Source organism: Patiria miniata, unplaced genomic scaffold (genome assembly GCF_015706575.1).
Source record: "Patiria miniata isolate m_02_andy unplaced genomic scaffold, ASM1570657v1 HiC_scaffold_21, whole genome shotgun sequence".
Classification (NCBI taxonomy): Eukaryota; Metazoa; Echinodermata; class Asteroidea; order Valvatida; family Asterinidae; genus Patiria; species Patiria miniata.
This window is the reverse complement of record NW_024037060.1, coordinates 721290-742209: the sequence shown is the minus strand read 5'-3', so window position 1 is coordinate 742209 and position 20920 is coordinate 721290. Positions and strand designations below refer to the sequence as shown.

The following is a 20920-nucleotide window of genomic DNA, read 5'->3' as shown; positions in this document are numbered from 1 at the left end:
TGGATTTCGCAATATATTGCAATCCCCGGTGAAATTTTTTCACATCGGTTGAAGATCTGTTGGCGAAAAGGCGAAAGAAAGCACCTCCCCAGGAAAAGGGCTGGAGAACCTCTCCATCAACGAGAAGGGCGATTTTACCGTCCAGAGCGACGGTACAAGCGACTGGAAAGGCTTTTCAGGTACTTAAACCTCAGTTATCATGCTTGGTTATTGGAATTATAAAAACTTAGATTGGAAAGTCGAAACCCGTAAAGCAGACACTCAACTTATTAGTACTCAAAAGTCAAACAAAATTTGTTAAAATTAAATAAACAATAAATAAAATTCTCATCAAGACTCACTTTGAGAATTTGAGAATAATTATTGCACGGTCGTGATTGATGATGGTGTGTTTTCATGATGTGCTATATAGCGCTAGGGCCGGCCGGAGGGGGGGGGGGGGGGCATCTGAATTGAGGAAAGGTTTGTGCATTGTTTCTTGCAGGTAGAAGTTTAACTTAAAGTTAGTGCATGTTACTTGCCAATAAATGCCATGTATTGTGTAAGAATACTCCTTAGAAAAAAGTGTCTGGCACTCAGCTAGGCTAGGCTAGGAATTCGTTGGGAACTTCTGTATGTTAAACGGTCATATTGGCTTGGTGATAGATATTTAAAGTAAAAACTGATAATTATATATTTAATATTTATCATTTTTATTATAATACAAAAAAAATAAAGAGAATCAAAGCTAAATGGTCACTTTGTTCATTTTGCCATTATATGTTCTATTTTGTTCCAGGGTGCAGAAACACCCTCCGTGGTTGACTACAAGGGGCTAAACCCAATTTACCGTGGATTCTCCCGAGACCATTTGTGATTTTCAAAACACAAAATGGAAGCAAAATCTATCGTACAAATACCCATCAGCTGCCAATATGGCTTGCCGAGGTATAGAGGAAGAGGAGACAGTAGGGAGCCGGGGGCCGGTTGTAAACCCTGTCGAGATCATTTCGACAGGACTCTCGAAGGACACCAGTGTGATCTTCGGGCACCAGGCCCCCGGTACTGCTCAACGGGCATCGATGCCAATGAGCAGCCTTTTTAACCATGGTGAGTTTTCAAATCAAACAAAAAATGTGTCTAATAAATTTCGGTTGCACATTCCTGTCTGGAACTAAGTTGCAGTTGGCAGGCCTTATAATCTTATCTCATTCCAGTGTTGAATAAAATCGACCAATTTCTTTACAACGTGATTGAACAATTCAAATTCAGTTTTTCTAAAGAAAATGTAAATCACGATTCGTCTTTGTTTAAAATACAAGTCCTGAAACAGCTATAAATGTCCAAAAATTAAATTCTGGTTTTGTGATTCCTAATACTAGGTGATCCCGACCTGTCTTTCTGCGATGTGCTAGCAGCCTACCCCATTGAGACAGAGTCGGACCAGCCTCCTACCGTCGATGTGGAGGGATTCACAGACCTAATGCTCTTCCCCGATCTGATGGGGGTCCTTGAGGAGAACCTGCCGGGCTCATTCCAGGACCTCCCCCTGGATCCCATGGGGGGAGTCGGGGAACCTTTCAAGCCACGGGATGTCATCTCGTCCGTCAGCGATGGCGGCGAGATCAGCCCAGCTGAGAGCGACGCCTCTGTGGATCATTTCTTCAACACATTTACGGATCTGACCGGGTTCCTTCAGCAATTGACGGTGAGAAAACTGTATTTTATCAAAAAATAATCCTATATTCAAGTACATTTTCCTGTACAGCGTCATGTATGAACTGGAAACAGAAATTTGTCGTTACATCTTGACTTTTTCAAATTTCAAATGCCCGCCAGGGTAATAATACTTCTCTAAATGGCTTTGGTGCAGTGCATGAAATAAAATAGGTTTATTGTACACATTTCACATGAAGGTAGGACACATCACACATGCCATTTTTTGTAGCAAATTGCTAAATCCTCACTAAAATGGGCACAGGGGCAAACTGTATAAAATTTGTTTATTTTTAAGTGGGAGGTTAAATAATTAATAATGTTCATTAGGCCCCTGGAAACCTGTCAGTGATCTGATTGTGAATGAATGACAGTTATCTTCATACTGGTTTGAAGTGCATGCTGTGTCTGTGAGTCATGAATAATTCATGAGTACAGGCTGATGCAATCACAAGTAATAGAAATTCATTACATGTAGCACTGATGTATGTAAAAAGTACTATTCTATTAACCATTATATATTGTACGATAGATGTATGGTTGAAAGCAGGGCATTGTGTTCAGTACTGAATAGGGTCAAAGGTTACATTCAAGTGATAAATATTCATGTCCTCAGTGGCATTGCACAACCAGTGGCAATATGTCGACCTTCAGTGTGCAGTGAGAGTCGGGCATGTTTACACATGCACTGGCTATTGCAGGCTCCCAAGAATGAAAGGGTTGCAGAAACTAGTTTAGTTCCTAGATATTGCACAACACTTTGCAATTTTTTTTATGGAGAATTTAGCTATATAGCTTGTTTATAAACAGAGGATACCCAGTGGTGTGCAACACAATGCAGAATTAAACAGCTCTCATCATTTGAGTCTGTATGGTTGAATCGCATCTTGCAATGAGTTTGAATTACAGAATCTCTCATAGGAAAAATGGCTGTTGCTATTCTAAACCGAATAACATTGGGAATACATATATGGGAATCCACTGGAAGTACAAATGCAATGGTATGGATTGAAGGAATTTGATTTTATTGTCACATTTTGATTTTATTGTCTTCAGATGAATTTTTTTGTTGTTGCATTATTTAATACTAATGTTTGTTTCTTGTTTCTTTTATGATTTTTTAGGAGGAGACTGGTCCCACTGATCTCAATGATTTGGCTACTTCCATCGCAGGAAGCAACGACCCTTTAATGACCGACGCAGAACCATCTGCAATGGCTACGACCACCCTGCCAACACCCGTTGGCTCTGAGACAGCATGCAAGGAAGAGGAGTGCAGCCCCCGTCGCCCCGCCCCAAGCAGCGACGATGATGATGATGATGACGAGGCCCCGCCCACCAAGAAGGCTCGCACATCCCGCCACAATGCCAGCGCAAAATCAGCTAAGCAAAAGTATCGTCAGCGCCGCGACAAGAACAACATCGCGTCGCAGCGCTCCCGTGCCACCCGCAAACAGCGCGAGGGGGAAATGGTTGTCAAGGCGAAGGAGCTTGAGGCCGAGAACGCGCGCTTGCGGGTGCGCATTGACGAGCTAACCGTTATTGCTGAAGAGGCGCGAAAGTGCTTAGTGGTTTCCCTGTCTCAGAAGTAATCTGGTTTCATGGTTTCTCCCAACTGGGTTATATCCCAACTCGAGCTAAGTTCTGTAACTGGTGTACACTATCCCTGTACCTTTAATAGTCCAGTTGATGAAGACCATTGCCCAATTTCATTGAAAAGCTTAGAATGTTGGAGATTAAACCCAGTTAACCAGTACAAATCAGATTGCTCGGATTGTGAATTCAACTTTATGGAAAGGTACACTTTGTAAAAAGGTATGTTTTGTGGAAACAAATAGAAAGGTAGCATTTTATAGTTAAGAGTTAGATTTGGGAGTAAATATATATTCATGCATATAAGCACTGTCAGATTATTTGTTATTGACATGGTGCATGAATGCCACAAAATTCCGATATGGATGGGAGTGGAGTTGCACGGTTGATGCATAAATAATTGAATATTTATAAGTTAAGCTCGAGCAATTCACTCTCGTCCATGGTCGCTAATTTTGGGGTTTTAAGACTTGGAGACATTTGTTAAATGGGTTTTTTTTTTTTGATACAATGTTTGATCACAAATAAGTAATGTTTTGCTAACATTTGTTTAAGTTGTGATTAATTATTGGACCTTTTTTAGTGGATGCACAAAATATAGCATGAATTCTTGTTACATGTATATTGAGAAACTAATTTTGTACAGAAAAATGTAAATATTGAAGCAGATTTTGTTTTAGCTGAGTTTACCGCACAAAACACAGTACATGTATTGTAGAAAGTTCTGAAAGGATGCATTTTTTTCCCCTTCATTTCAATACATTTATTCGCTGCTTTTAGTTTATGTATTAGGGTACATGGTTATGTACAGTGCTTTTGTGTATTGTGTGCACATTTTACTGGAATGTATGATTTAAATTCTGCAGCCAACTTTTTCATAAGTTTGTTTTCAGTCATTTGTGTCTGTTGCATAGTGAGACCTTTTGTTTCATACAGGCCCAACTATGCAACGGACCCAAAATGGACTGAAAATGCACTTATGGATCTAAACAATACTTTCAGTGCTAAAACTGAATTTTAGAAACTACATGAATATTTGCTTGTTGTAATACGAAGGAAACACAGTCGAAGAGATCTGTTTGGTTTCGGTAAATACACCAAGGGTTTACCCAAACCAAAAAGGGGCCCACCACCATTTTAAGGTTAACTGCACAGCACTGCATGGCATTGTTCAAACTTATAACGTATTTCGTGTACAGAAAATAACTTTATACCCAATCTCATAAGTATCTTGCATATATACGTGTATTGAGCAAAAATGAGAACCTCACTGATTGTGTGTAAAAAAAAACAAGAAAATTGCCGAACTTCAGAAGTATGTTACATGTACTACGTAATGAACAATTACAAGTTGATTGAGAAATCTGTAAATAAATGTTGTAAATAATCAGAGTTGGGCTGGCAGAGCTGCATTCATTGTTTTGTATATTATTTTGTTACAATCCAGGAAATGGAATCTGTATGTACATGTAGTAGCTTGTTCTAATGTTAATACTCTTCTACCACAAACCAAGTCAGCTATAAATTCTATTAAAGTGACTGTTTGATTTATATTTTTGCAAAATCTCACGCCTTACCTTTTTACTGTCAAGGCCTAAAGCCCCCCCCCCCCCCCAAAAAATAAAGCCAAATTGTTTTTGTCAAAGCATGTAAAAAGAATCCCTTAAAACAAATGAATGTATTCTGTATAACGAATTACAGTAGAAATTACCCATGTTAAAGGATTTGAAATATGGTTTGTGGTTGGGAAAAAATAAAGCGATCAAAATGAAGTTGTTTTGTTTTCCATTGTTGTCATTTTTATGGTGGTGTATTTTGATGGGAAGTAAGTTGAGCTGGAGTGAATAGTACATGTACTTTGCAAATACTTTACTAATATACATGTAATTGCAATATGAAGTTTTTTGTGCCTTTAATGCAACAAACTTTGTAAATTGATTTCCGACTTGCATGTAGTTACATGTTTTGACAGCAGTATGCACTTATTTTTTTTTTATATCCCTCCGAGAATAATGTCGTTTGATTTTAACATCAATTGTCTCGAACTGACTGAAATGACAACCCCCCAGAAAAAGCACACAAAGATGCTACGATGATATTATTGTGGACCCAAGCAAAACTTAATCTGAGCGTCAGTACCCGGTAGTGAGCCCCCCCCCCCCCCCCCCCCCCTCCTCCTCCTCCTCCTCCTCTCCACGTCCCCATTTGAAACTCATTGCATCACGCTTCGGATACATTGAGCTTGATGTCTAATATAAAATTGTGACAAAATTCTATCTTTGGATTGATTGTGGGGGGGGGGGGGGCTGCTCCCAGCTACAGTGCTATACTGGGTCAACCCATGGTCAGGGAAGCAAGCTTCGCCAAGACCCGGTTACAAAAATCTCGTGAATAACATCGCAGCTGCGCTGTGGCAACTACCGTCAGATGTTAAGCTGACGAGAACAGATACTCTCACATGATCTTAGCCAGGAGGCCGAGAAGCGATGTCCTACAATGCGTTCTGCTCCCCTTTATATAGGGACAGACGAGACAAAACGTCCGGTAACTGCAAGCACGCAACGGTAAAACGTTGAGTCAACGATTGTTCGTATGACGTCATAGCATGGTTCTAAAACGTTTTGTTTGTGGGCGTCATCACACCTTTGACATGACACGGGTGGATGATTGAGGTCAAATACTTTGTGACATGCGAGGAACTTCTAAGAAAAAATTAAAAAATTCAGGTAACAAAGATCAAGTAACAAAGCTCACATTGTGGGAGCAGTTATGTACAGTTGCAATATTTGTTGCAATGTGTTTGGGTTAGTTCAAGGCTTGCTCAGGCTGCCACAACGTTTAGAATGGTTTTGATTCGATTGTTGGATATAATAGCTATAATTAAAGAACAGAGTATTTCAGAGAAAATATTTTTCAGGGATAGGAATTATAACACATTCTAGCAAGATATAGATAAAGAATCATGTTGAATGTAATCATGGGGTTTTTTTTAGATTGTAAGAAAGCACCAAAAAATTGATTAATCTACAGGTCTTTATCATGATCATGTCTTGGAGAATAAGGAGTAAATTTTGTGAATCAGATTCTCGGTGTATGTTAAGAATAGTTTGGTTAAACAAAACAAAACCCACCAAAATTATGTGAAATAAGTTAACTTCTGCATTTACTTTACGGTCGCTTTGAGTCCTGTTTCTGAATTTCTTATTTTTCCGGGTGTTCGCTCATAATATTCATTTTCGGAATGAAATATGAGGAAAGAGGAGTGCATTTTCACTAAGGCTGTCATTATGGAGTATATTTTGTATAATCTTTGTATAATTCTGGCATAGAACTTCATAGCTTGTATTTTAGTCTGAAATACAAAGTGTAGATTGATGTAATTAGATATCTCTATCAAGATATTTGTTCAAAAGAAAATGTACTATTATTTCATTATGTCGTCTTTTAATGATGATTGCAATCATGTAGTGGTAATTGTATTGATGATTTTTTAAAGACCGGTGAACAGCGTTTTTTTTCGGAGGGATTCATTTAGATATTAAGTTTTGTCTTGGCCAGAATGTGAACGATGCTGAAAGAACACATTTAGAGAATTTATAGGACTCTATCTCAAGTTTATGCATCCTATTTTGAAAAGAAAATTTAAAAAGTTCATTAGGTTTTGTTTTATGAAAAGAATATATATATAATTCTTCGGTTATTTTCAGATTCTATCTTTGGATTGATTGTGAGGGCTGTTCCCAGCTACAGTGCTATACTGGGTCAACCCATGGTCAGGGAAGCAAGCTTCGCCAAGACCCGGTTACAAAAATCTCGTGAATAACATCGCAGCTGCGCTGTAGCAACTGCCGTCAGATGTTAAGCTGACGAGAACAGATACTTTCACATGATATTAGCCAGGAGGCCGAGAAGCGATGCCCAATAATGAGTTCTGCTCCTCTTTATATAGGAGACGAGACAAAACGTCTGCTAAACGCAGCGCAATTTTAAAAACGTTGAGTCAACGTTCCCCGGCCGGCCCCATCCCACTGCTGACGCCACAACACCTCTGTACGTTACGGAAGCTTGAATTGCCTTCCGCGATACCGCGTTACCGTGATAATTTATCACAGAAATCCGGATTTGAAAGATAAATCCATCCTCGATACTGAGTTACTGTGATAATTTATCGCAGAAATCCGGAATTCAAAGACAAATCGGTAACGAGGAAGGAATTATCTTTGAATTCCGGATTTCTGTGATAAATTATCACGGTAACGCGGTATCGAGGAAGGGATTATCTCTGAATTCAGGATTTCTGTGATAAATTATCACGGTAACGCGGTATCGAGGAATACGTATCTCTGAATTCAGGATTTATGTGATAAATTATCACGGTAACGCGGTATCGAGGAAGGATTTATCTTTGAATTCCGGATTTCTGCGATAAATTATCACAGTAACGCAGTATCGAGGAAGGATTTATCTTTGAATTCCGGATTTCTGTGATAAATTATCACGGTAACGCGGTATCGCGTAAGGCAATTCAAGCTTCCGTAGTACGTACCACCACCACTGACTGCATTCATTGTTGACGATCGCCTACTTTGCTTTTGATGGATGATTGACCACTATTGTCAGTGATACCACGCTGATGAGGCTGAACGCAATGATGCAATCATAGAGCTAGGTCCTAGCTCTATGATGCAATGCATGTACTTCGAAACGGCCTTTCAAATACATGTACAATGCATATTATATTATAATGTCCCTCTTGATGGAAAAAAATGTACACTATACCCCAAACTTTACCTCCATGTCATCATAATTATATTCTTTATAAAATATTACCTTTTTTATGATTAAATTGAGCACTGTAGACCTGCGGACTGTTTGAAAGCAATTAAATGTCGACGCAAGACCTATCTGCGCCTTTTGCGTTCAGTGAGTTTTTTTTTAAACATGTAGAAGAAAACTGGCAAAATCGGGAATGCATGCTTTAAATCGGCTCAATAATTGGTACAGATGATTTTTTTATTCAGTCGAACATTTTTCCTGTTCCTTGTTTGAACCACGGTCTGTTCTGTACGTACTATAGCCATTCTATAACGTAAGTTAAGCGTTGAATGAGTCACAGACATAAAACGTACAGGAAACGGATGCACACGCACCAAGTCGGGACAAGGCCAAGGCAAAAACGTTTAACCTGCGTCTGTTTCGTTGACGAAACGTTTAGGTAACCCCAAATTCTCTATAAAAGATCGAGCAGAACCGTTCCAGAGCATCGCTTCTCGGCCTTCCTGGCTAAGATCATGTGAAAGTATCTGTTCTCGTCAGCTTAACATCTGACGGCAGTGCCACAGCGCAGCTGCGATGTTATTCACGAGATTTTTGGAACCGGGTCTTGGTGAAGCTTGCTTCCCTGACCATGGGTTGACCCAGTATAGCACTGTAGCTGGGAACAGCCCCACAATCAATCAAAAGATAGAATCTAAAGTATTATGTACTATGGGCCGGCAAGTGTGGTGCCAGGATACGGTGCCGTGAGTACGTTTGGGGCCCAGTGAAAATGATGTTCATTTTTTTCGCTGCTGGTCTAGCCCCTTTTTAGCATCGCAATGTATCTTGTGTAAATACCTTTTTATGAAATGAAAGAAAACGATTTTTTTTTTGTCAAAACAAAATTTTCCAACAGTTTGTACAAGTTCGTTGTTGAATTTGTGGGTAATTGCATAGGCTGCGCTTGCTTAGAAGAAAAATAAGGCCAGTATAGGCCTACATGCCTACATTAAGGGATGCGCCACGTTTTTGCCATAAAAGTTTAGAAACTATACCATCTGTGAATGAAGTTGAGAGCTAAGACATCACCGGCGGATTGGAGGGGGAGGGCGCCGAAAAAACGCCTCCCCCGGCCTCCCGGGCCTTGAAAAGTCCCCCCCCCCCCCCCCCCCAGTGTACCCGTACCGTATTCTATCTCAATTACATGCTTTCGGGTCTGACGCCCCAAAGGCCAAGGCGGACCGCCCGGGCGCGCCCCTCCCCTTCCTCCGCCCCCTCCCACTGGAAAAAATCTTTAGTGTTTCAGCAAATTTCCCGGCTGATTTTCGCTGCATGGTCGTACCTCCATGCTCTTCACATTCACAACACTGCGGGCGCTCTTTGCAGCGACCAGTGGCGTAAAAATGATGTCATCGGTTAAAAATAAAATTCACAGGTACCCAGGCTTATTATGATGTGTACTTGTACATTCTGTAACAAGGCACCAAGCTATCATATGCACGTGACGGTGTGTAAGCGGTTTGTTGACATTGTGCCTGGATGTATTCTCTCGTGATTCTGCTGTCATTGCTTACAAATTAATATCTAACCCGACGCGATAGGGAAAAGACGTGCAGTTTATATATCAACCATGTCAACAGCTAGTTTATAGTGTTGTTGCAGTGTTGCGAGAGTGGAGTTGCACATCTCTAGACCCAGACCGTATTCGTATCGAAAATAAATAACTCCGCTATGAAAAACTCAGCGGCTCCAGCTCTGCCTGTTTCTAACGGAATGCCGAGCGGTGGCTACCCACACGGCGCGATGGTTGGGCCTGCATCACCCCAGCCGGTTCATGTACAGGGAGTTTCAACCCTGCAACGAATTGCCATCCAGCGAAAAAGTCTTCTGGAAGCCTACATCTACTGTGTCTTGTTTGGATTGTTTGGAGTTCATCACTTCTACTTGAAGAGGTATACACAAATTAACTCATGAAATGAGAGATTAATCAAGAAAAATATATACTTTTTTTGTGCAGAAGAACTGGCCAGGATGGGGGGGGGGGGGGGGGGCTATGCCCTCCCCCTTAGAAAACTGAGGAACGAAATTCTACCTCCATGATTGATTTATCAAAAATGAAAACAAGAATATTCCATAAACTTGAAATAAATAAAGCATAAATTTAAAAGCATTGTTTAGTAATTACTTGTTCATTTATATTGATAAAGGTATTTTGTGAAATGTTGGTAGCTTTATTTTTTCTTCTAAATTTGTTGGAAAAAAATATCAAATCAATTTTTAATAGGCAAGATGTTCGTTTGAATTTTTTATAATGTCCCAAAGGTTTACACATTTTCAGACTAAATTTTTTTGACATGATAAACCCCAAATTTGATGCTGTTCCAAGGACATTGTATTTACTTGAAGCTACTTTTGTTGACAGACAAATGTTCAAATATGTCTTCTTAAGTCCACACTTTTTGAAGCAATATGACCCATCAACTGTGTATGTATTTTCTCAGTCATCAAAATTTCATTTGTTGCCTCCTTTCCAGGAACTTTTTTGGATGGATGTACCTGTTCTCCCTGGGTCTGCTTGGTTTTGGGTGGCTCATTGATCTGATCAGACTCCCCTGGCTAGTGGAGAAGGCTAACCGTGAAGAGGAAGAGATTGTGCTGAATGGTTACTGCCTGGCACGCCAGTACAACCATCGGTTCATGGACCTTAGAGAGAGGACGCTTTTCGAAGCTTACATGATGTGGTTTCCAATGGGATTATTTGGTATGCATTTTTATTCCTCCTGATCCTCTTTGGTTGACTCTGAGTGGTTGATTGATTGTACTCCATTTATGAAAAAAAACCTGCCTGGTCCATATGGTAATTTTAAAAGTAACTTTGAATTTATCACTTTAATATTAGTTCATACTAAATGAAAGTTCATACTAAATTCTACTCATAGAATCTGGGGTCCTCTGTAATGTAAGTTAATGGAGAAAACTAATGTCACATTTTGAGCCAAAACTAGAGATTATTCTTGTGACTAGCAAACTGTTAATTTTCTTTTCCATTATTGGTATTTATTATGCAGGATGGCATCAGTTTTATTTGGGGCGTACAGGTTTTGGAGTGATCTATGTTTGCAGTGTGGGACTTGGTAGCATTGGCTGGCTGACTGACATTTTCAGGATGCCGTCCCTGGTTCGGGAAGCCAACGACCGAATCCGCAGGATCCGGAACGGAGAAGTAGTGGAGATAACCCAGGAATGTGCCCTTGGAGATGCCTATCAGCTGGCTTTTCCGTTTGGATTCCTAGGCCTGCATCACTTCTACATGGGTCGATTCGGTCAGGGGTTGGCCTACCTGTGCACTGGTGGACTAGCTGGGGTGGGCTGGCTGGTCGACCTGATGCGAATGCCCTGCCTCGTCAGTCGCCACAACAAGGAGGTTCAGGAGAATCGCACCTGGACGCGTCACCTCGACGACGCCTACATCTATGCTTTTCCTTTCGGCATTCTTGGGTTCCATCGATTCTACCTGAGCGGTCCTGCCATCGGGCTGTTATACTTCTGCACGGCAGGCATCTTCGTGTTCGGGTGGCTCATTGACCTGGTTCGTATGCCTTGCCTTGTCAAGGCGGCCAATGAAAAGCAAAGGATGCGTTGCGAGCTGTATGGTGACCTCATTGTTCCCAACAACGAACGTTTGTATGTGTTCATCCCGGGTCAACCTACAGGAGGTCAACCTCAAGGCCAGGTCCCGTTGCATTATGGGTCCACTGGCCAGCCAGGGAACCCCCAGCGACCGTATCCAACCCAGCAAGGCGCGTCCTTCGTGCACTATAATCCCTATAATGGCCAAAACTTTCAGATGCCGGTTGCCAGCAACCCCATGCCAAGCACCTATGTTGGCCCTCCGCCCAATCCTCCACAGTATGGGGATGGAGTGCAGCCTTCCGATCTCCCACCCCCTTACCAGGAGACCAGGGATTTATCCAGCAATCCTCAGAGCTCAGCACCATCTGTCCTGCCTACTGACAACAAAATTGGAGAGTCAGAAGCCTAGATGCAGCAAGACTTTGTCTCACCCATTTTCTGACCCGAGACTGTTTGGGGGGGGGGGGGGGGTATCCACCCTGAACGTAGAACTTTTCATCCTGATGTTCACAAAATGTACCGTATCGTGCTTACATGTATTGTATGTGAGTTATATGCCTATCATTGTACTAATACTTTTGATACATCATGAGTCCATGTCAAATTGTTTTTTAAATGGCTGCCATTGGACTCGGGAAATCACATACCAGCTTTAAATGGGCTTGATGCAACAGACAAAGAGGCCTAAATGAAGTCACTGTTTAAAATTTATCATTTTTGGGGTTTAAACAAAAGGAGGCCGCCTCAAAAAAGCAAGTGGGCAGGGACGCCAAACTTTTTTTTTTTAAATTTGGCCTTACTGCAGGTATAAGTTTTTTTTAACAAAGGCATTTGTGTAGTTTATCTACATTAACCCTCTTGGTTCAATTTAACATGATCATTGATAAACTGGGAAGGATTAATGTTAGTTATTGTAGTACCAGCATCATAAAGAGAAAAAGATAATATTTTTTTCTTGCCACACAAAAGACTTTTAACTTTCAAGATAAAGGTTTTTAAAATTTTGGAGGCTCTGGAAGTACATGTGCATGTAGTAAAAAGTTCAAAATTCAAAATCGAAACTGGTTTTGAAAAGTTGTGAATAGCATCAGAGTAGACAGCCTCTGGACTATGGGAAATGAGTAATCTGACATCAGCAAAGTGAAATAAACTTTTGTAAATACTTAAACTTAATCACAATGAATTGTAATCTTGTTTATTCTTGTAAAATATGGGTGCAATGATATGTCTTTCTTTGATCTGATTTTTTTATAGTATAATTTTATGTATTTTCTGTTTTATCATTAATTTTCAAATTAGTGTACTTAAATTTACATCAAATGTATGTGTTTTTAATAATGCTTGTGCATAATTAATTATAGAAATGTGAAAGTGAAAATATTTCGGTTGCATTCTTAATTTCAAGCACTATTTTATAAAATGTATATGAAGAATAAGTGCGGGTAGATGTATTTTTGCTTCAATTATGGTGTTTTTAGTTGATTTGTTACTTGGGTATTCACTACGTACTGATTGCTTGTACATTACTTAAATATATATCTAGTTTTAAGAAAATTAGGAAGAATTGTTAGCAAGTAAGATAGTTGACATGACTGTACAATTTTATCTTGCTATATTATAGATATCCAAGTCTCAACTCCATATTTTGTTTGTAGAGACAAAATTCGAATTGTTTCATTATAATTCCACTTTTTTTCAAAGTCTTGATGATTGGATTGATAAGTATTGAACTTTCATTGTAAAACCCTGAGGTATTGTGGTTTTTGGAAAATGCTTTTCACAACCAACTCTGACAGACTATTATTATGGATGGTTATAATGACATGTATTTGTATTATAATATTTATCTAACTCAAGGTCAGTTAATTCGAAACTTACCAAATTCATATTGTTATTTTAATATCCTGTATTGTTACTGTGAATGCTTAATAGAAAATACATTGAAAAAATATATTAATGAAAACAAAATGTTTTAGTTTCATATTGTGTAAATAAAAAAATATAAAAATCAAATTTTTAAGCATACACTTGCATTTCTTAGCTCAGTTGCTTCTGATGTTATTCCTATTTTTTAAAAATTATCCTGATAACAGATACTGATAATTTCCATTTAAAGGCAATATAAATACCAACATATCCCTTTTTACTGATTCAGTTGGTGAAAATAAATGGATGTTTGGGGATCGAAACTGCCCTACTTTAGCAAATTGAAATTCAACTCCAAACAAACTTTTCAGATGTGATTGAGGAGTTTCTGGATGAATTTGATTGCTACTAGTTAAGTTGTTTTACTCAAGCAAGTTGATAGCCCCGCTAGTGTGGCTCAGGTATTGCTGGCCGATGTACCCAACAGAGCTAATCAGTGGATTAGCAAGTTGACAAGTGTTTGAGATATTTTGAAGGGGAATTCCGGAGAATAGCTTGAGTAAGTCCAGCTCTAATGCCTACAGGCATTAGAGCTGGAATTACTCAAGCTACCGGAGAAAGACTTCATAATAAATTAATTTTCAGATATTAAAAAAACCCAAATGTCCACACATAACCAGATTACACGTATTTTTCTGCATGTTGGGGGGGGGGGGGGCGATTAGCGGAATTAGTTTCGTTCCTTAGGTTTTGCGATCTCGCTATTTTAAAATGACCGCGGCGCGGAAGCGCAGCGGAGATATGCAAACGCCCTCTATCTTTGTGAAACTTCACATTTTTCATAAAAATGGCGGACGAAGTCAGCAAAGCTCAAACAGCGCAGCCGGGAGGCGATACGATTTTTGGCAAGATCATTAGGAAGGAAATCCCAAGTGACATACTGTACGAAGATGAGCAGGTCTGTAGTACAAAGTAAACTTATTTACAGTTGCGCTGGATTGTTCCTTAATGCAATAACGCATATTAAAGCTGGGAAGTTAGACAGAAAAGAAAAAGAAAGAAAACCGCAGAGGGCGCTATGCATGCTATGTAGTATTTACTAGGCCACCTTATTAATTATGTTTTTACCAGTTCGGTTTGTAAAACAAAACCCTGCTCTCTTTCCACAAAATGTGGCTAGTTGATATTTAACATGGTATCTTAGCAAACTATGTAGTTGATTCCAAACGCATAAACTTTATCATGTTTATAAAGTCATGAAAGTGACTTTTCCCGCTGTATCATCCATGTCATTGCAAAAATGTTACCGTGTTACCTGTAGCTAGTACTAGCTTAAGCTTAAGGCAAAAAAAGAGAAGTGGTTCGGGAGAGGAATTTATATTTTATGCCCCTATCAAGAAGCAGTTTCACATTAATATGCGCCATCTTGTTCATGGGGCAAAAGGAACACGCTTGCTAGACGTGGGTCCATTTTGGAATGAACGCATGTTGTTGGTGGAAGCGCAAAAGTTTTTGATTGGCGATGCGAACACAGCAACACATGTAAATTTAACCTGTAAGCAAGATGGTGCATATTACAGTGAAACTGAAAGTGCTACTGCTTTTCATTATTGTTTTAGATCTTGCACATCAAAACCATCTGATTTTACCCTCACCTCAGGATCCAGTAGAGATCCAGAATGAAGATGGTAGTACTTGCGTTAACTTACCGTTTAGAATTAAAAAAAGAAGAAATTTACCCTTCATCATGTTCATTCGTGTTCGTTTTGGACATGTTAAGTCCCGATTCTGGGGTTGGGAAGCATTTTTAACCAAGTGCTGTTGTATATGTGTGTACATTCTTTGTTTCAGTATTGTTTTAGCTACAGTTGCTGTCGATAAGCTTCATGGGCAACCAACCTCCCTCTCCTTTCCTTGGTGGACTTTGAAGGCCGGAAAAAAACCTTTAATTGTATGGTTAACTAAAGAAGAAACATGTGTGCATGAGTGATGACATGTGCTTCTGCAAAATCAGAAAGCTTTGATGATTTTTTAAAAAATTTTATCATTTATTTATTTGCTTGATTGCAGTGCATAGCTATGAGGGACATTGCACCTGTGGCTAAGACCCACTTCCTGGTGTTACCCAAGAAGCCAATCTCTCAACTATCAACGGCTGAGGCTGCAGATAAAGAGGTAAAAAAATAGTAGTTCAGTTTTGTATTCCAACTGTTTGTGTACACATCAAGATTCAACAAGTTTCCTTTAGGGACCAACAATTCGCCATAAATCATAGCAGTGCCATTAAATATTCATGAAATTGTCTTGATTTAGGTACACAATTTTGGACAGTGAAGTGTATTTTTTTTTTGTATACTCCAACTTTTGTGCGGCCGAAAGTTGCCATTGTCCTTTTGATCGCATGAAAAATTACAGATTAATGCAGAATTCAGATTCTGTTATCACATGATCCCCTTATAAGATGTGTGCATTAATTTCACTTGCCGCATTTATCTTGAAGTAAAAGTTATTGAATCTTGTTATCCACATGTTGGATTTGATTCAGTATTGGGTTTTGCTCTTCAGATTTATTTTGGTGGCATTGCATACTTTTCATGTTGAAGGATTTTTTTTCTGGTTCATGACTTTGTTTCTTCGTACATTTTCTTTCTTTTCTAGCTCCTGGGGCACTTACTTCTTGTTGCCAATACAGTAGCCAAACAAGAAGGCCTGACCGAAGGCTTCCGTGTCGTCATCAACGACGGGAAACACGGAGCACAGAGCGTCTACCATCTACATCTGCACGTCATCGGGGGGCAACAGCTGGGATGGCCTCCTTGCTAAACAAATTTACAAATTATTGTCAGGATTTTTCCTGTCGTCAGGATTTTTAAACAATCCGTTTGAAATTTGGAATTGGTGAGATTGTTAATCTCAGATAAAGCATGAAATTAGTCAGATGGAATACTCTTTTTCCTTTGTTATACTAATCAAGTGATATCAGCAATAACTGCAAGGATGCGCATAGAACTGTTCCAGAGCGCTAGTCCAATGCACAAATCTTCATAACCCAAAAGTTTCTGATACAGCAGTACATTTGCCACTTAATTTGTCGTGTAACTTCAGCATTCAGTGAATAATCAGACATTTCTGCTGTGTTCAGTTCCATAAAAATAGGCTGCTGGGATTTCTTCAAAATTTTCTGGGGATTATTTAAGCAGAGGTAGATTTATCAGGGATGTGGCCTTTGGCTGAAAAATATAGGAAAATCATGCAGAGAAAAAGTAGCACATGCCTGCTAAACTCCCCCCCCCCCCCCCCTTGACAGCTAACCCCCATCCTTGAGCTAAAGCTGGATCTGGCTCTGTAAATGGTTCGGCTGGTGTATGAAAATGAATCAATCTATTTTCAAACAGATGGATACCACTCGTCACATATTATCAGGATTGTATTCTAATTTCTGTTTACTTCTTTGCCAAGTACATGTTCTTGTTTGTTGTGAACTGCAAACATGAACATTTTTTAGTGAGATACTTTTTAGGAACATGACTGTATGAACTCTCTAATTTTGCCTCATGCTCAACTCGGATCATGATTACAAGTCTGAACTTGTTAAAAACTTTGGAATGTTTCAAATAAAAGCAAGTGTAACTTGAAAGTCACAGACTTAGAAATCTTGTGTCATTTGTAAATTGTAATCATTTGGAAACGGAGGATGGATTGTTGCCAATAAACTGATCCAATAGGCTCCGCGCCCACTGCGCACTTGTGCAAAGACACGCGCACCTCAATGCTACACTGCGTGTTCCAGCCGTGTGTGCAAGCATGTCAAGCATGAAGCACAGCTGTGATTGGTCAAAACAATGGGGCGGGGCTTAACCCTAACCCACCTCAATCCTCCAAAATCCTCATGGTGGTTTTGGAGGATTGAGGATGAATGGTGTTTGAGGATTTTGGAGGATTGAGGATGAATGGTGTTTGAGAAACAGAGGATTTTGGAGGATTGAGGATGAATGGTATTTGAAAGGAGGAGGATTTTGGAGGATTGAGGATGAATGCATTTTGAGAGGCAGGACTGTCTGACAATTTTGAAGGATTGGGGCAGTGGGTATCCTTCATTTGAACATAAGTGCACAATTTTGGAGGATTGAGGATGGTTCCCAGCCAACGGCCTAGGGAGTTGGCGTTCATGGATCAGTATATTGTTTCAAATTTTGGTTGCAGTAAGTGACCTTGGTTCACATGCAGTAATGTAAAATTATTTTTACCATGCAAATAATCATACCCTCTGAAACCTGTGCAAAGAAAAGACATAACATTCCCGGTTGGAATTTTGACATGGGTCATTCACATGGATAATTGTCATATTTGATCAATTCGTTCTAGCATATGTGTGAATAAATTAAAATAAACATCATATTGTTAGACAGGGATACATTCCAAACAGAAGTATGCTGCACAAAAGGAAGTTGAACCCAAAAAATCACCAAAAAACACCAAGTTTCCTTTCATTTGATTTTATTTCCAGTTTCAATTTTGATGATTCCAATCAATAACAAATGCTTTGAAGTTGGAAGCTTGAATGCACTAACCTTGTTCTGCTTCTTTTTCTTTTTGCTCCCCAGAAATTGTCCATACTCTACAATCTTTGCTACGATTCGCTAAACAACTGAAGTAGAATACTATACATGTACATGTATATTAAATAGAAAATAGATAACTAGGCTATATATGCTTGGCAGCTGAATGATACGAGATGTGTAATATTTGAAAAAAAAAAAACTACTCGAGATCAACTTTTCATTCTGCAATTTACTAAACTTTTTCACATGAAGGTACCATTATTAACAGGAGTGTTTTATCCCAAGCTTTCATCCGAAGCCAGTTTACCATGAAGACAAAACCGTACAAAAGTCTGTCTCAATTCAACTGGGCTCCAAGTCAAGCTCTCACACTTCAGCACAATGACCAGTGTTTTAGGCAATATAGGCAGAATGATGAAGGAAGGCAGTTGAATATCGGCAAAGACTTTCCCACTACAGACACACTAAGCAGCTTTTCCAGAAACTTTTTTCCAGTCAGTTTTGTGTCCGTTGCATTTGCAGGCCCTGGGATGTACAAGCCCTTTTTCAAACTATCCAGAATCTCCCCATTAGACCTTGGTCAACACTCGACCCCAAGATTTTGGAAAACCTTTTGCACTGGCAGTACTCACAGTGGACCATTGTTGATTTCAACACGGTTGCGATAGTGAGAAATGGCTTATGGTGAGCCCTGAAATTTTTGCAGAAAGTTTGAGGTTGACAAGAAAAATTCCAATTTGTTATCTACAATTTTTTTAAACACCTAAAACCCTCTAATTGCAGGACTTGTATCCCTAATGGTGTATTTATAGGCCCGAATGTGCACACAAAATGGACTGAAAAAACGCACTAAAGGAAAAGGCGGCTTTACATGGCAGTTCACATAACTACTGTACTCCTATATCTTTGACTTACAGATTCCCCAGTCAATAAAAGTATTACATTTTTAAGCAGCACAAAAAAGAAGAAGTAAGATTCGTATGTAAAATAAACAGTCAGTTAAAAAAAAAATAGGCCAGGCACATTGTAAAAAATGGCTGTGATTTTCATTGACGGAATACTAAAAGCACTGAATTTCTCTTGTGAATCAGGCGGGCATAGTCCTGGTCCAAATATGTTATGATGCTCAACTTTTTTTTTCGGAAGCCAATATGTTAACAACTGAATTTTTTTGGACGATGGCAAATTTTTCTTTCACCAAGAAAACCAAAACTGTCATTCTCTGCTTATATTAATAACTGGTGCAGTTGTACCATATGAATTGTAAATGCAGATATTACTTTGACATCATGGATTGGATACACCAAGAATTTTCAATGAACCAGTTTATTGGTCAGTAATTAACCCAGAGGCACCTCCATCGCCAAGACTACTCGATCTAGAACCACGGCTGAATGGACTCCATGTACAGTACTAACAATAGAGGGCGCTATGTGACTGCTTTCAAAACCCCAGTGGCAGAGGCATACAGTGTGCGCGTACTGGCTTTCACACGTATGGCTCGAAATATGAATATGCAGGACTTAATTTAGAGTGTGTGCCGATCCCGTAGCGTCTTCCCATCAGTGCAGTTGGCGATACGTTCAAATATCCCTCCCATGGTCTCCCCCAACTCTCCCTTTGTAACCATTGAGGGGGTGCTTGTGCACAGAATCCATCAGAAATTTATAAGCAAATTACAAAACATTGAGTTTCTTATTATAATTATAACAAGTCGTAAAAAGAATGCATGGAAAATCAAAAGAAATATGTCTATATTTTACAAATTTTACAGAGTTGTGAACACAGGAACATGGCATGCAATGTAGAAAAAATAATATCAAGTAAATTAGTGAAAGGAAAAATTGGCTGTGGAATTTTCAGTAACTCGTAATTCTACAACGGACCAAGCCTTGCATTTGAATATGCACATCTTTTACAGTTTACAAACTGTATTCATAAAGCGCATCACCCAAGCACCTGAAAATCCTTTTAGAAAATATTTAAAAAGAAAGGCAATCTCTGGTTCTGTGCAACACATGACAGATTTAAATAAAGCCAAGTACCAGTTTGTACTGTGGCTATTTAATGATAGTCTCCAGAGCATGAAGACTAATATTTTTGGTAAACTGCAATTTCAAACAAACTTGATTATTGATACAAACATGCATTTGTTGACACATCTGGGTTAATGTTCATGCACGTTCAAAGGTCCTTCCTTTTCTTGAAATTTTTACCACATGATTTCTATAAAAGAAAGGACATAATTTTGATATTTTTATTTTGTAACCAGACTTTATGCGAAGCGTCCATCTTAAAGGGCATCTTTTTTTTTTATTCAGTACCAATGAATGCACAAATGGTTCCCTCATGCACATCCCAACAATACAAAGGCACTACCCTCTAAGATGGCTGCTATGCATCAGGTCTATTAGGTTGATAGAAGTGTAATCAGCTATCACATAAATACTAAACAGGTACTGAAAATGTTGAAATTACGTTAACTTCCAATTAAACCCATTGTAGATTTAAAACAAAAAAAATCAGAGTTTACATCTTGGGTTCAGTGGTACAGATTCTCACATTAACTATTTACATGTCAAATTACAAGAAATCATTCTTTTTCACCTTTACAGAAACCCAGGCCATTTTTAGGCGGGGGGGGGGGGGGGGGGGGGGGGGGGGGGGGTTCGTGGTTTTGTTATGCATTTTTTCTTTCTCGTCTAGCTTAATGCTGTAATGGAACAACTTGAATGTGTACACTCTTTGTACCCTATGAAAAATAAACACTTATTTTATTTGGGGGCCATTTTGTGTCTATTCCAGTTGAGCAC

The 20920-nt window shown here is 39.2% G+C and overlaps 3 protein-coding genes and 3 non-coding genes across 6 annotated transcripts; 4 read left to right on the top strand and 2 right to left on the bottom strand.

Annotated features, from left to right (window-relative positions):
* Nucleotides 1–11: 11 nt before the first annotated feature.
* Nucleotides 12–5060, top strand: LOC119729606 (D site-binding protein-like). Its single transcript, XM_038202242.1, has 4 exons — nt 12–179; nt 779–1089; nt 1362–1687; nt 2820–5060. The coding sequence occupies exons 2-4, from the start codon at nt 915–917 to the stop codon at nt 3285–3287; spliced, it is 969 nt and encodes a 322-aa protein (XP_038058170.1). The 5' UTR covers nt 12–179; nt 779–914; the 3' UTR covers nt 3288–5060.
* A 524-nt stretch (nt 5061–5584) lies between these two features.
* Nucleotides 5585–5776, bottom strand: LOC119729902. The gene has a single exon (XR_005271301.1). It is a non-coding gene; the product is annotated as a U2 spliceosomal RNA (small nuclear RNA).
* Nucleotides 5777–7012: 1236 nt separating this feature from the next.
* On the bottom strand, nt 7013–7204 carry LOC119729901. The gene has a single exon (XR_005271300.1). It is a non-coding gene; the product is annotated as a U2 spliceosomal RNA (small nuclear RNA).
* A 1346-nt stretch (nt 7205–8550) lies between these two features.
* Nucleotides 8551–8742, top strand: LOC119729903. The gene has a single exon (XR_005271303.1). It is a non-coding gene; the product is annotated as a U2 spliceosomal RNA (small nuclear RNA).
* An 808-nt stretch (nt 8743–9550) lies between these two features.
* On the top strand, nt 9551–13620 carry LOC119729705. Its single transcript, XM_038202392.1, has 3 exons — nt 9551–9998; nt 10581–10807; nt 11115–13620. The coding sequence occupies exons 1-3, from the start codon at nt 9778–9780 to the stop codon at nt 12086–12088; spliced, it is 1422 nt and encodes a 473-aa protein (XP_038058320.1). The 5' UTR covers nt 9551–9777; the 3' UTR covers nt 12089–13620.
* Nucleotides 13621–14371: 751 nt separating this feature from the next.
* On the top strand, nt 14372–17198 carry LOC119729766 (histidine triad nucleotide-binding protein 1-like). Its single transcript, XM_038202506.1, has 3 exons — nt 14372–14503; nt 15616–15720; nt 16204–17198. Exons 1-3 carry the CDS (start codon nt 14393–14395, stop codon nt 16366–16368), a joined length of 381 nt encoding a protein of 126 aa, XP_038058434.1. The 5' UTR covers nt 14372–14392; the 3' UTR covers nt 16369–17198.
* The last annotated feature ends 3722 nt before the right edge of the window (nt 17199–20920 follow it).

What these genes read in the sequence shown, in the direction of transcription:
- LOC119729606 (XM_038202242.1), top strand. Translation starts at nt 915, where the DNA reads ATGGCTTGCCGAGGTATAGAGGAAGAGGAGACAGTAGGGAGCCGGGGG. An exon ending in GAGCAGCCTTTTTAACCATG is followed by an intron (nt 1,090 to 1,361) that starts GTGAGTTTTCAA and finishes TCCTAATACTAG; the next exon opens with GTGATCCCGACCTGTCTTTC. An exon ending in GGTTCCTTCAGCAATTGACG is followed by an intron (nt 1,688 to 2,819) that starts GTGAGAAAACTG and finishes ATGATTTTTTAG; the next exon opens with GAGGAGACTGGTCCCACTGA.
- LOC119729705 (XM_038202392.1), top strand. Translation starts at nt 9,778, where the DNA reads ATGAAAAACTCAGCGGCTCCAGCTCTGCCTGTTTCTAACGGAATGCCG. An exon ending in CATCACTTCTACTTGAAGAG is followed by an intron (nt 9,999 to 10,580) that starts GTATACACAAAT and finishes CCTCCTTTCCAG; the next exon opens with GAACTTTTTTGGATGGATGT. An exon ending in GTTTCCAATGGGATTATTTG is followed by an intron (nt 10,808 to 11,114) that starts GTATGCATTTTT and finishes TTTATTATGCAG; the next exon opens with GATGGCATCAGTTTTATTTG.
- LOC119729766 (XM_038202506.1), top strand. Translation starts at nt 14,393, where the DNA reads ATGGCGGACGAAGTCAGCAAAGCTCAAACAGCGCAGCCGGGAGGCGAT. An exon ending in TACTGTACGAAGATGAGCAG is followed by an intron (nt 14,504 to 15,615) that starts GTCTGTAGTACA and finishes GCTTGATTGCAG; the next exon opens with TGCATAGCTATGAGGGACAT. An exon ending in CTGAGGCTGCAGATAAAGAG is followed by an intron (nt 15,721 to 16,203) that starts GTAAAAAAATAG and finishes TTTCTTTTCTAG; the next exon opens with CTCCTGGGGCACTTACTTCT.